The 14,466-nt window shown below is 40.9% G+C and overlaps 1 protein-coding gene across 17 annotated transcripts in view; it reads right to left on the bottom strand.

Annotated features, from left to right (window-relative positions):
• Atg2 (Autophagy-related 2) overlaps positions 1-14,466 on the bottom strand; it is a 274,490-nt gene that overhangs the window by 199,263 nt on the left and 60,761 nt on the right. For all 17 annotated transcript variants that reach the window (XR_016268486.1, XR_016268485.1, XM_089461795.1 and 14 more), the window contains 2 exons: positions 11,329-11,449; positions 2,839-3,143 (listed from right to left, as the gene is read on the bottom strand). Coding sequence is in view for 15 of the 17 variants with exons in the window: in XM_089461795.1 (XP_089317921.1) it covers positions 2,839-3,143; positions 11,329-11,449 (426 nt within the window). In the remaining 2 variants the exon portion in view is untranslated. The remainder of the gene's footprint in view (positions 1-2,838; positions 3,144-11,328; positions 11,450-14,466) is intronic.

Genomic DNA, 14,466 nt, shown 5'->3' with positions numbered 1-14,466 from the left:
CATTTACCTGTGTGCACTAGGGATTATTCTTTGCACAGTGCGTTTCATGTTCTTTGTGTTAATTTTAATAAATATTATCACGTTTTTTCCTTAGAGCTCTCTCCTTCTAATATAAAAAGTGTACTATCAGCTTATCTTAGGGAAATCACTCACAATGCCCAGGCATAAGCATTGGCATACGTTTTTGCTGCTAATGTTGTGTTAGTGATTTCTCAATTCTATTCTTATACTCTATTTTTGGCTCTTCCCTTTCTCTTTTCTTTTTATTATTTCTTATTCTTTTTATTAACTTTTCTTGCAACTTCTTTTATTACCGTCCTTTTTCTTTTTCTATACTTTATCTCTTCTTATTTTCTTTTTTTTATTATTGGTTTTTTTAACTTTTATTTATTTATTTATTTTTTTTTTTATATTATTATTATTATTTTTTTTATTTTTATTATTATTTTAAGAATTATTTTAATTATGCTAGATATTGTTAATAACCAACATTTTAATATTTTATTTTTTTAAGTTTCTTACTAACACTTTCTTTTCATAGCTTCAATAGTATCACTGACCATATTTGGCTGTGAGACGTAGGCATAGCCGGCCGGACTGGCAAATAAAATACCCCCATCGGGTTGGTGTTACTATTTGAAATTATATCGTGTACTTTGTATAGGCTTTTTTAAATTAAAATTGACTCTCGTTTTTGTCAATAGCTTTAAGTAATAAATAAATAAATAAATAAATAAATGCAAATGCTGGACTTTAAAATTGCTACAAGCAGCAAGAGTAACGCACGCAAGTCACAAATGCTCATACATGTAGCAAGGGACTACAAGTGTGTGTGTACTTGCCCGTCGCGAAAAAATATTGTTTATGCGTATCAACGCTTTCATACCATTCCCACGAATAACCATCAAAACGCTTACATTTTGTTTGCATGAGCGTGACAAATGCTTTTATGATTTCGGTATACCCTTCACTCAAGAGGAAAGAGCTGGGATCGTCGCGAACAATATTCAATTTTTGTGCGCTGCTGCTATTCGAGACCATAGAGAGAGACCATAAAGAGAGGGAGAGAGTGAGTAAGGGAAAAAGAGCGCATAGCCGTGCTTTATTTAGTAATGCGTGCATTTCGTGGCAGCAGTCGCAGCACACTGATTTTGTCTTGCCTTATTTTCACTGCCTGAGCCTCAGAAGACCGAGCCGACCAAATACGAAGTTGTCCGGTCTGTTCAGCGCATTTTTTCGGTGTTGAAAAAGTTTGTTCTACATGTCTAGTCTATGTGTTCTCTGGTCAGTGGTAGCGACTAGAAAATCCAGAAATCAATCGAAATTCTAAGAATGTGAGAAAAGGCGCACTTCTGCCAGTACGCTTAGAATACTCGATGAGTGAGTGGACATGTATAGGAAAATCACGCTGGTCTGCTGCTAGCTTGAAGCCGATATCCAATATATGGATATAAATATATAATAAAAATCAAAATTGTATAAATAATATATGCATGTAATTTGAAGATTCTAGCTGCAATGATGCAACGATGATAGCAGTAGCTATCGATGATTTTCCAATTTTAATAGAATCATGCCCTGTTTTTTAAATTTAACTCAAGCAAACGATCAGTGTTTGACTTGAGCGAAACGAAAACAGAAATAACTGTCTCGCTCAGAGCGCCAGCGTGAAAGACATTTATTTTCAGACAACGAAAAAATGTCAACAGTTATTTGCAGCTATGCTGATTTCCCATTTTCAATGGTATGAAAGTGAATAATTAAGTTTTGGAAGCTTACGCTTCAAAAATCTTAGCATTACAGGGTGTTTTTAGATATGCCATGCCCCCAAAGAGGCGTAGATATGATTTTTAAGTCCTCAATAGAGGAGGTTCCCAGTAACTCAACAACATTAAAACATTTGGATTTAAAGTCTCTTTAATAAGGCCAAAAAGATTGCGTTCATAAGGACAGACGGACGGACATTGTACAAAACCTATATACTTATATCACTTGCGGCCAGTCAATAAAACCTCGAAGCCAAGCCTATAAAACGTCAGTCAGTTTTTCTTTTTATACCCTGAACCCATTTTCAATGGGAAATCAGGGTATAATGGTTTTGTTGAAATGTATGAGGCGTCGCAGATCCCACAAAGCATATATATTCTTGATCAGGGCGACGAGCTGAGTTGATTTCGCCTTTTCCGTCTGTCCGTCCGTATGCTCGTATGTTTGAGCGCGTCGATTTCAGAAGACATAAGAGCTAGAGACTTCAATTTTTTTTAATGTCCGTATATACAGCGCGAATATCGAGCTTATCACTAAAAATCGATAAATCATCCCGATCTTTTTTATCGATAAAAACTTTATCGAAAATCAGTTATAAAATTATATCTCCTACATCTTTGGAGCTACAGTCTCCAAATTTAAAATGTAGACTTATGTGTATTTTATACAATTTCGGTTTTTGTTGAAATTTACCCCCCCCCCCCCCCCCCCCCCTTTATTCACCCTTCACCCACAAAAAAGGCGTATTTCACATACTAGAGACTCGTGCTTTGGCAGGTGCAAACATATTATTGTTATAATTATGATCTGAGTTTCATGAATATCGTATGTCCACAAAAAAAGTTATTGAACAAGTAACTTCCCATAGTAAGCCAACACTGCAGCCAATGCGTGTTTATGTGTGCGCGCGTGTGTGTGTGTGCGTGTGTGTCTTGTGTAAGCAGAAAGACGCGAAAAATGATTGAAACAGCTATTTCTCGAAGGGTAGGGGATCTTGTAGTCGAGCAGTCTCGACTAGAGCTTTCTTAATTCTTTTAGTTATATATATAGTTTAGTTATATATAAACTTACCAGAGTGATGAACGTCAATTTCTTTAATTTGAATACAAAAATAGCTTAGATTTTTTTCATTGTTAAGAGCAGCTGCCGAAAATAGCCGAAAATCTTTGAATTTCACCTGGAGCTTTCCGCGTTGAGATAAATGTCTTATCGCTTCAACTTCCTGAGCATTGGTGTAGACTACTATTACACCCTGCTTAACAGATAATTCAAAGCTGCTAACGGGTTTTTCATGATTTATTATTGAAGAGTGTGGCTCCCACATTAATAAGTCGCTATTTAGACGGTTATAAATAATTTCATAAATTTCTTTGGATCTATAAAGAAAAAAAGAAGTTTGTAATTAAATATATAAAATTGATTTTAATTCGACTACAAAATACATAGATGTCAGAAAAGGATAAAGCACTTAAAATCATTTTAATTAAAGCCGTAGTTTATTTGTATGCATGCTAGTATCTATATTTATAAAATTTCAAAATAAAGTTTTTTGTGGCAATATTATGAGAATTTTATTGTTGAATAGTTTCTTTTGTAGATAGACTATCTATATGAAGCACAAGTCTCTACTACTTGAAATGCGGCGAAGGAGGCGTGGTATCAAAAATCTGTAAATCACAAAATCTTTGTATTCATCAAATGTATACACACAGTAAATCTGAAGTCTCTAGGTCTAGGTGTTCAAATTAGGTTGAAAAACAAAATCAATTTTTCAGCTCTATAGCTCTTATAACTTCTGAGACGGACAGGGCTATATCAGGGCTACCAGTTTAGCAATTTAGTTGCTAGATCTGGCAACTTTTAAAAACATTCAGCAACTTTTTTTATACCCTGAACCCATTGAAAATGGGGAATCAAGGTATAATGTTTTTTTTTTTAAGGTATGTAACAGGCAGAAGGAGGCGGGGCGACGAGCTGAGTCGATTTGGCCCTGTCCGTCTGTCTGTCTGTCCGTATGTTTGAACGCGTCGATTTCCGAAGATTTAAGAGCTAGAGACTTCAAATTTTTTGTAAAATGTTCGTAATTACAGCGCGGATATCGAGTTTATCATTAAAAATTCAAATATTTCAAATACTAGAGACTTGTGCTTTAGCAATTATATGCATGTCTATGTTATAATCATAATCTGAAAGTTTCATGAAGATCGTACGTCCATAAAAAAAGTTATTAAACAATTAAGTTCTCATAGTAAGCGCTCACTGCCGCCCATGCGTGTTTATGCTTGTGTGTGTATATGTATGTAATTGTTTGTGTATGTATGTGTGTGTTTTTTTTTTGTTTTTTTTATTTTTTATATTCATTTATTGACAAAATTGACAAAATTATATAACAAATTGCAAGTTGCGTGGTGGCTATGATAGCGCGCGGTGCTTGCGGGACGGCCGTAAAGCATTGCTTCGCAAGCACTATGCGCTACCTTAGCCTGGGACAGCTCGTCTTCTCAGTCGCTCGACTCTGCGGAGCTCCATCATCACCGTGGCCGCGAAGGGGCTTGTTAGTTCCCAAGCTTCCTCCGATTCCAGCATGGCGTTGACTAAGTTGTCCGCTCTGATGGAGCGGCCCACTGCCTCTTCCAGACGACGCCTCTCCTCCAGGAACCGTCCACATTCGAAAAGAATGTGGTTGGCGTCTTCCACATGCCCTCGCTCGCACCAGGGGCACTCGTCAGATTCCTCGTGGCCAAAGCGCTTCAAATAGCTCCGAAAGCATCCATGACCCGAGAGGATCTGCGTAAGGTAGAAGTTAACCTCGCCATGTTTGCGGTTAACCCATGGTTCAAGCTCCGGGATGAGCTTGTGCGTCCACCGCCCTTTAGCTGAGCTATTCCACCTTCTTTGCCATCGTGCGATGCTGTTCGCCCTGACAGCGTTGAGTCGCGTAGGCCCGTGCGAATTCCGCTCCACGGCTTCGGCGACCAAATACTCCAGTGGCACCATACCGGCTATGACGAGCGCCGCGTCATCGGAGATAGTCCTGAAAGTGCAGTTGACTCTGATTGCGCTCAGCCTGTAGATCGCGCAAATGCCTCGGCTGTAGCTCGGCGTTGCCATCGCTCCTGCCCATATTGGCGCAGCATAGAGGATGACAGACCTAATGACGCTCATTAGGAGGAGACGTCGTTGCTGTTTAGGTCCCCGCGTGTTAAGCATGATTCTCGAGAGAGCTCTACCTCTTGTGTCTATCATGACACCAAGATATCTTATCGCCCTCTTTGACGCAATGGTGACGCTGCCGATCTTTATATTGGCAGTTTCCACCCTTTTGCGACTGCTGACTAGTACAACTTCGGTCTTGTGTGCCGCTAGCTCGAGCCCAGCTCCTGTCAACCAGCTTCGTATGCGATTGATACTTTCGCTGCATATATCCTCTGTATCTTTGAGCTCCTTTCCTATGGCTACGACAGCTACATCATCAGCAAAGCCAATGGTGTGCGCGCCTGCTGGTAGTTCCAAGCGCAGTACGCCGTCGTACATGATGTTCCATAGGAGAGGCCCCAGCACTGAGCCTTGGGGTACTCCAGCTGACACTGTATGAGTTTGGGGACCCTCACTCGTGTTGTATACCAGTGTTCTTCCTCTGAAGTAGCTCTTTATTATCTCTCTTAGATATTTAGGGATATTATATTGTGACAGCGCATTCAGTATCATATCCCAACTAGCTGTGTTGAAGGCATTCCTTACATCCAGGGTCGCGATGATGCAGTATTCCTTCGTCCCGTGCCTCCATCTGGTGCCTTGAATAGCGGAAGTGGCCAGACCGACAACTTTGTTAAGCGCGTCCGTTGTTGACCGGGCCTTCCGGAATCCAAATTGGTTTGGTGACAGGCCTCCGGCGCTTGCAATCGCAGTCTCCAGCCTAGAGCAGATCAGTTTCTCAAAACACCTTTCCCATGGTGTCTAAGAGACAGATCGGTCTGTACGAAGATGGCTCATCTGGTGGTTTGCCAGCCTTGGGTAGCAATACCAGATTCTGGGCTTTCCATTTTGCCGGGAACGTCTCTTGGATCAGGCATTCGTTAAATAATTCGGCGAACGTACTTGGGTGCAAGGCGAGGGCTAGCTTTAGCGCACGATTTGGGATCCCATCCGGCCCTGGAGCTGTTTTGGCTCTAAGACCTCGGAGAACTACTGATATTTCTTCCTCTGTAACTAAAACAATTTCAGTGCTCGTTGAGCCCTAATCAGCAGACTCGGACTCAGGGGCGTGAATGGAGCTTAGACTTTCTGGAAAGAGTGTTTCCACAATCGATTTAAGCTCCAGACGATCCGTAGGCTGCACCTGTCTACCTGCGTATAGTCTTTTAACTACTATCTTATATGCCCTGCCCCAAGGGTCATATTCGGCTGAGTCGCACAACTGTAAGAAACATTTTCTTTTGCTTGCCCGAATGGCCTTCTTCAGCTGTCTTCTAGCTGCCTGGTAAGCTAACTGTTTCTCAAAAAACGTAGACCTACCGCGAGCCCGTTGGTAGCTTCTTCTCGCCTGGATGCATTTGCGACGAATGTCACCTATTTGCGTATTCCACCAATACGTAGGCTCATGTTGTCGCGTGAACTGCTTGCGACGTAACATGCTGCTATTGCAGGCACACTGTATTTGGGCTACCATTTGGCATGCTCTGGCCGCAGCATTACCAATTGTACCCAGAGACTTAATGGCCTCTGAAAAGACCGCGGGATCAAAAGTATCTAGCCGATACGACTCCCTCCACAATGTTGACGCCCTGGCAGGTGGCTCACCTATTGTGAACAAAAGTGCCGTATGATCGCTGCCTGTATAGCTATCGCAATGGCTCCATGTTGCTCCCCGAAAGAGAGATGAAAAAAAGTAATGTCGAGAACAGACCTGTATCCCGCCCGACTGAAGGTGTACTCATGGCCAGTGTTGAGCAGTGCAACATCTAGTGTCGCGATGATCTCCAGTAGGATACGACCTCTGGCATTTGTTGTGGGGCTACCCCATTCTAGCGCCCAGGAGTTAAAATCTCCAGCTATAATGGCCTTCCGACCCCTAGCATCCTCGGCAAGCTCGTCGAGCACCGTCGTGAATTCACTGAGCTGCATGCTGGGGGCAAGATAGCAACTGTAAAGCCATAAGCTACCATATCGGCCACGTACGAACCCATTGAATGACTTAACATTCGAAAGTACGTTCGTTGAGTTGCCGCATACCCACAACGCAGCTTTGCCATTAACGTCTGTTGACCATGTCCTAGGGCAGCTGGTTCTACAGTGGTGAGGCTCACTGAGAAAAGCTACATCTATACATTTTTCCCTAATGGTCTGCTCTAGAAGATCTTGGGCAGCAACACAATGATTTAAGTTAAGCTGCAAAAACCTTAACATTTCATTTTACGAGCAGCTTCACGGTAAGATGGGCACTTGAAGCTGCCTGCTGAATGGTCCGTCTGCTTTTCACCTTTCCGGATGCAGAGGCTACATTTTGGTGGCTTGGTGCATGCTTTGGCACTGTGACCCATCTCTCCACACCTGAAACAGGCGCCCTTTAAGTCACAGTCGCTGCCGCAGTTTGCTGCCGCAGTTTGCTGCCATATGACCGTAATCGAGGCACTTGAAACAGCGTTTAGGCTGCTCCACGGCTCGGATACGGCAAACTACCCATCCTATTCTAATTTTGGACAGCTCGAGCAGAATGGGAAGAGCAACCGTAGCTCTTTGCTGTCCACCAAAAGCTGGCCGAAGCCATTGATAGCCTCAATGGGCAGTGAGCTATCCTTCAACTCCACCCTAATTGCCTCCAAGGTCTCCTCTTTGGTCGCTAACTCATCTAGATCGCGAATCTCAACTTGAGCCGATTCGGTAAGGGTTTTAACTACCGCTCGGTCTCCCAAGGCCTTGCCTACAGCTTCGTGCAGAGCCTCAGCGCTATGCTCCGGCTTCCTACTCAGTTGCAGTAAAAGGTCCCCCTTAGCTGTCTTTCTAATGCCTTGAACGTCGCTGCTCAGATTCTTCAAATTTGGGTCGCTTTTAACTACACGAAGCATGTCCGCATAGCTGCAACCCCCTACGCCTGAAATCGCACTCGCGTCAGTCCTGGGACGTTTTTGCATAGGCTTTCGCCCTTTAACGACTGTCCAGCTGCTCTGGTTTGTCTGTCGAGCGGCCTGGTTTGAAGTTTCAGCTGTAGCCCGTAGAGCCATTGGTTCTTTTGGGTTCGCTGCACTGGTTTGAAGTTTCAGCTGTAGCCCGTAGAGCCATTGGTTCTTTTGGGTTCGCTGCACTTCTATTGGGCCTCGGCTTTTTTGAGGGAGTTTTCCTCTGTTCGGAGGCAACATCCCTCGACCGCTTGGGAGTATTGCTACCTACTGTAGCACTAATGCTCGCTGCCTTAACATTTTCGCCTACTTTTGTGAGTGGCGTGGTCTGCACCTCACAGTTTTTAACCGAACGGTTGCAGAACGCTTCGGCCGTCTTGTGAAGGCTGACCAGCCCAGCCAGCTCCTCTCTCATTAAGGCATTTATATGCCGTTGACCCCCAAATAAGGCAGACAAACCCTCTAGTGTAGCTCCTATTTGAGCTAACGCTTCTTTTAGTGACTTGGGTGCTTGGCACTCGGCCACTGGAGCCTGATTAGAAGTCGACGGCTGCGCCAACGCCCTCTGTTGTTGCTGCGGCGATCGCTGCAACGAGGAACGACGCGCAAAAGCTTGCAGCTCGTCCTCCATCATGGCATCCATTTCTGCTCCGACTACCACGGCGTGAAGCCTGTAGTGGGAAATGGCTACTAATATAATCTGAGTTTACAACCCGCAGTAACTTAAACTCAAATTGACTACAGCGAGAGCCCGAAAGTATGCACTACTTTTAATAACTGGTACTTCACTCCAGCAGCTAGGTTGCTGTCTTTGCTAAGGCTTAGCAACTCACCAACGTTAGTGAGCAGCTGATTGCCCGATGCAATTTCCAGCACTACTAACAGCTGTTAGAGTGAATGCACCTGATATTTATTATTGCGCAAGTGTGACGCCTAAAGTGACAAAATTTACGCGCCCACAAAAGACAAGGAAAGGAAAGCAGCCCTGACGCTAAAACAATGACGCTATCGCCCCCCCTCTCTTGCACCTCCGAATCATACCGCTTGGGAATTCCACGAACCGCCACGCAGTAAGTCTCTGGTAGTTTTTTTGAGGTCGCTGGGTACGCCGCGCCCACAGCAAACACGTTGACTTCAGTTCTTTCCACTTTCGCAGGGGAAAACACAGCTCAAGCTATTGTCTACGATGGATCACGATGACATCGACCGCACTCCGTGAAAACGCAACTCGAACTCCATGTGTGTGTATGTGTGTGTGTGTGTGTGTGTGTGTGTGTGAATGTGTGTGTGTATGCGTGTGTGTGTGTGTATGTGTGTCTGTATGCGTGTGTGTGTGTATGTATGCCTGTGTGTGCGTACGTGCGTGTGTGTGTGTGTGTGTGTGTGTGTGTGCGTGTTTCTTGTGTAAGCTGAAAGACGCGAAAAATTATTGAAATAGCTATTACTCCAAGGGTTCAGGTAGGTTCTCGTAGTCGAGCAGTCTCGACTAGAGCTTTCTTACTTGTTATTATATATTTATATCCATATATTTGATACCGGCTTCAGGCTAGAAGCAGATCTGCGCGATTTTCCTATACATGTGCGCAAGCTCATTCTATGCGTACAGACAGAAGCGCGCCTTTTCTCACATTCTTAGAATTTCGATTGATTTCTGGATTTGCTAGCCGTTACTGTAGTTTTGTTTTGTTTGATGACGCTACATGCGACGCAAGTAATGTTAGAGTAGGGGCGGTTCGAAACCTCTTCGATGTTTTTTGTTTTTTTCATATAAATTTCGTTTTTTATGAAATAGTTTTTTTATTTGGAAGGTGCGAGATTGAATGAATGTCACTTAATACTTTTCTTTTTCTTAGTCGAATAATTTTATAAGTTTAAATTAATTTTTTCTCAAAAAGCCCTCAAATACATATACGCATATACATACACATGTATATATGTTAATATGTTATATACATAAGTCTGCACGCATAGCATCAATCATTCCAGCCTTATACACGCGCTCATTTTTATGTGTGTATGTATGCACACATAAATACGTACTCTAGCATATTCTAAGAATCTCGTTGCGATAGATTTGTGTTTGTATTGTTTTTGAATTTCCAGCCGCTGCACTGTCTTTTGTTTGCTATGTGGCGTCATAACAATAATGTGATTTCGTTTTAACTGCTATTGCTCGAAACGACGCGGTGGTGCTGTAGGCAGAAGCGCCGGCGATCCTTATTTTAGTTATTTTGACATGAACATGCTATTTGGCTTGGGTGCGAGCTCAAATCCCGCGGAAAACTCTTTTTTGTAAATTGCAAATTTTTATTATTTTAACTTCTTTTATATTTTTTAAATTTCATAAAAATGTGTTTTTTTTTTCGTATTATGAATATCTATGAAGCCTATTTATATGTACAAATACATAATTAGATGGCTCACGCATATACACAAATGTCGCAATTCGGGCACTATAAATGCCGATTGCCACGCCCCTAGTGACCGTAGACTCCTCATTTTTGGCCAGTTCGAGCAACCGGTACCCTAAATTCTTCAGGTCCGATATAAAATTATTTCACCAATTTTTATAGATTTAAAACATCAAGTCACGTGAAAATTTCAGCATTCTAGACTTATTACTTTAGGAGATACAGTTTTATCCGATTTTCCACGTCCCAAATGGGCGGAGATATATCCGCCATGGATCGTGATCTTGGGTGGTCGACGCGGACCGACATACCAAATTTAAACTTTATAGCTTTTCAACTAACATGGTATATCGGAAAATGCATTTGCAACAAAACCATTATACCCTGATTTCCCATTGAAAATGGGTTCAGGGTATAAAAATAATTGTGAAGACCGTTTGGATTGAGTTTTCAGTCAATCTCTCATTTACTGAGTCTCATTGTGCGACCGACAATCGTATCGCTCTTTAAACGATGATCATTAAATGAACGTCACACGAATAGCTCAACTCAATAGTCGAGAGAAAAAAAAACGAGAAGAAACGAAGTCTCCTGGTGAGAGCTAGAGCGAGTGTGTATATCATTTTTCGGTTGTGTTCGTGAACAGAGCATACAAAATAAAACGATTGACAGTCATTTGCAAGCTATGATTTCAACAAAACCCTTATACCCTGTTTTCCCATTTTCAATGGGTTCAGGATATAAAAATATAAGACCTGGAGACTTCAGATTTACTATGTGTATACATTTGATGAATACTAATATTTTGTAATTTACAGACTTTGGATACCACGCCCCTTCGCCACGAATTTGTAAAAAACATATCTTAAGTACTAGAGACTTGTGGAATGTCACACATTTGAATATGCCCTGATAGTTTCACGAAGTTAGTCTTATTACAGGAGAACTTATTCATCAAGTAAATTCTCATAATATTACCCACACCGGGGATTTATTTAAATATATATTCCAAGGTCAAATTAAACTATACTTACTCTATTACAATTTTAATAACCGGAATTGAAGCCAAAATTTTAATGTTGGATAATTGCTTACAGCTTTCACAGAAGTCGACAATTTCATCAGTATCTCCTGGCAGAAAAAAATCGCTTTTATCTAAAAGAATAAAGAAAAACATATGTTTAATAGTATTAAGGTCGAAGCAGAAGGAATGTATAGTAAACTAAATTAAAGAATCAACTTACTATGATAAAAAGTTACTGTATATTCTAGGTATGCATAAAGAAATAAGAAGTTTATTCTTTGTCAAATATAACCATAATATATACATATATATTGTTTTTCATTTAAATAGTGAATGTTTATGATGAAAACTTATTCTTTAACGTATAAGTAATATTTAGAAATTTTACGTTGTGAGTAAGACTCTTCAAGTCGAGACTCCTTGAATGAATAAAGTCAAGCACACTTTTGGTTTCATTAATGATGGTAGAAATATGAGATTAAAATTAAGTTTACAGTCAAAGAAAACACCAAGATCTTTGACTGTAAAGATGCGGTGTAAGGAACGGTACGACTGAAGGTCATCATGCAATGGCTTGCCACACACCAAAGTTGAAATGCATTAAGGTCATCTTGAAGGTGTAGATACCCATTAGAGGCCTGCATGAATACGTCTCAAACGCTAAGCGAGACACCCGGGTCTTGGTGGTGCTTGGTTTCACACTGTTTCGTTTTGTTCAAATAGTGTAAACCCAAGCATCGTGGACGAACGAAACAGAACGAGCATTGCTCACATACCGAACAGTTCGGTATGCAGATGCTTGTACAGAAAGGAAGCAACGAACGAAAGAGACGATAAAGCATAATTCAAGTATTGTTTTCGTTTTAGTTATCAGCTAGTGATGCCAGTTTATGCTATTTACTAAAAAATTCGTTATAGCCTATAGCCATAAATCTAGCAATCATAAATCTTTTCAAGTTCGTATAGTACTTAATATTGCAGCATATTACTGAGTAGACTATAAAACATTTTGCATTTCAGCAAAAAAGAAAAAAATGTTAGTTTCTAAACATATCAGTTAGTTTTTATAATCTAGGTAGCTATTCTAGCATTTATTTTCAATTTTTAGCCAATTCTAGCCTGATTTTTGCTCAGCAACGGCGCTCAAAGTGCAGTAAAAGTACCGTACGATTTTTTTTGACGTTACTCGCTTTTCGTTTTGTTGTCGCCAAGACTTCGAGTACCATTCGTTTCGTTTTGCAGCAATGCTTGGTATGCTCAAACACTTGCAAGTATCAGTATATTTGGAAGACGACCACAAGCAAGCATACCCATGCAGGCCTCTAATACCCATTAGCACTGGAGTATGGGAGGCAAAGTAGTACATCATCTGCATACATAAATATCGTAGAATGAACAGCTAGGAAGGTCATTTATAACAAGTAAGAAGATACCCTAAACCCTCTAATCTGATATTCTAATCACTCTGCACTTCTCTTCGGCACACATACATACACACGCACGTATTAGAAGTCGCTCTGCAACTGCGCAGTAAGCAGCGACTGCGCTTGGGCTGCGCTGCAGTGTGGGCAACATTATAAGAATATAAGAATTATGTATTGAATAATTTAATTTCTAGACGTACAATCTTAATGAAGCTTTAAGAGCGTAATCATATGGTGAAAATGTATATACATTCCAGAGCACAAGTCTCTAGTACTCTCTCCAAATATTCCATTGCCAAGACAAACTTCAATCTTTTAAATTCTATCTGCTATAAGAATTATCTTACACGTTGCAAACGTCAGTTTGCTCGAGATCCCAAACAATTTTACTTTTTTGTAAATTTGAAGCGTAAATCTTCTGGTTTGCCGTCCTCATTTGTCCTTGGTGGTGAAAAAACTTGTAATGACCAGGATTCCTCTGATCTATTTGCTGATTTTTTTCAATCCACTTATTCTTCTCCACTTATTCTTCTATTTACTTATTCTATATACTTATTCTGATATTTCCACTTATAGAGGCATTGCCAAATTATCTGCTATTCCGAAGTTATTTGAGAAAATAATAACGTCGGCCATGCAGCATTTTTGCAAATCGATTATTCAACCATCTCAACATGGTTTTGTTCAAAATCGATCAGCATCCTCTAATTTATTTGAGTTTACTTCGCTCGTTAATGACAGCTTTGGTAAAAAAAAATGCAAACTGATGTAATTTATACTGACTTCAGTAAAGCATTTGACTCTGTACATCATCACATATTAATTCTTAAGCTTGAACGCTTAAGATTTTCTCCTAGACTTGTGTCTTGGATTTCTTCCTATTTAATGGGTAGAACCCAAAAGTCTTGCTGAGAACAGCTATGTCTAAAGAGATCTTTGTATCGTCTGGTGTACCTCAGGGTAGCCATTTGGGTCCATTGCTCTTTTCCCTTTTCATAAATGACCTTCCTAGCCGTATCTCATATTCTACTATATTTATGTATGCTGATGATGTTAAACTTTGCCTTCCATACTCCAATGCAAAAGGTCATCATCACCTTCAAGATGACCTTAATGCATTTCAACTTTGGTGTGTGGCAAACCAGCTGGACTTAAATTGTTCAAAGTGTATGACAATGACCTTCAGTCGTACCGTTCCTCTAATTGCTGATTATAAAATTAGCAACATTTCCCTAAGACGCATCTATACAGTCAAAGATCTTGGTGTGCACTTTGACTGTAAACTTAACTTCAATCTTCATATTTCTACCATCGTTAATGAAGCCAAAAGTGTGCTCGGCTTTATTAAACGTTGGTCTAAGGAATTTAAAGACCCTTTTACCATCAAGCGATTATTTACTTCGCTTGTGCGTCCTATCTTAGAGTACTGCTCTGTCGTATGGTCTCCTCAACATAAACTGTATCAGGATCGTATTGAATCGGTCCAAAAACAGTTTCTTCTCTTTGCCTTAAGAGACCTTAGATGGCACAGTAATGTACGATTACCGTCTTATCATAGTAGGCTCCAGCTAATTGACCTTCCATCGCTAACCAATCGAAGAACAATTCTAGGAATTGTTTTTTTTGCATAAATTGACAATGATTCAGCCTCTCTGTTGAGTCGTCTAAGTTTTTCGGTTCCGTCCCGAACAACTAGACACTATCGGCCTCTCCACTTACCAGTC

Source organism: Drosophila arizonae, chromosome 2 (genome assembly GCF_054131065.1).
Source record: "Drosophila arizonae isolate 15081-1271.41 chromosome 2, UAZ_ARI_1.0, whole genome shotgun sequence".
Lineage (NCBI taxonomy): Eukaryota > Metazoa > Arthropoda > Insecta > Diptera > Drosophilidae > Drosophila > Drosophila arizonae.
The sequence above is the reverse complement of the archived record's forward strand: the minus strand, read 5'-3'. Positions and strand labels throughout refer to the sequence as shown.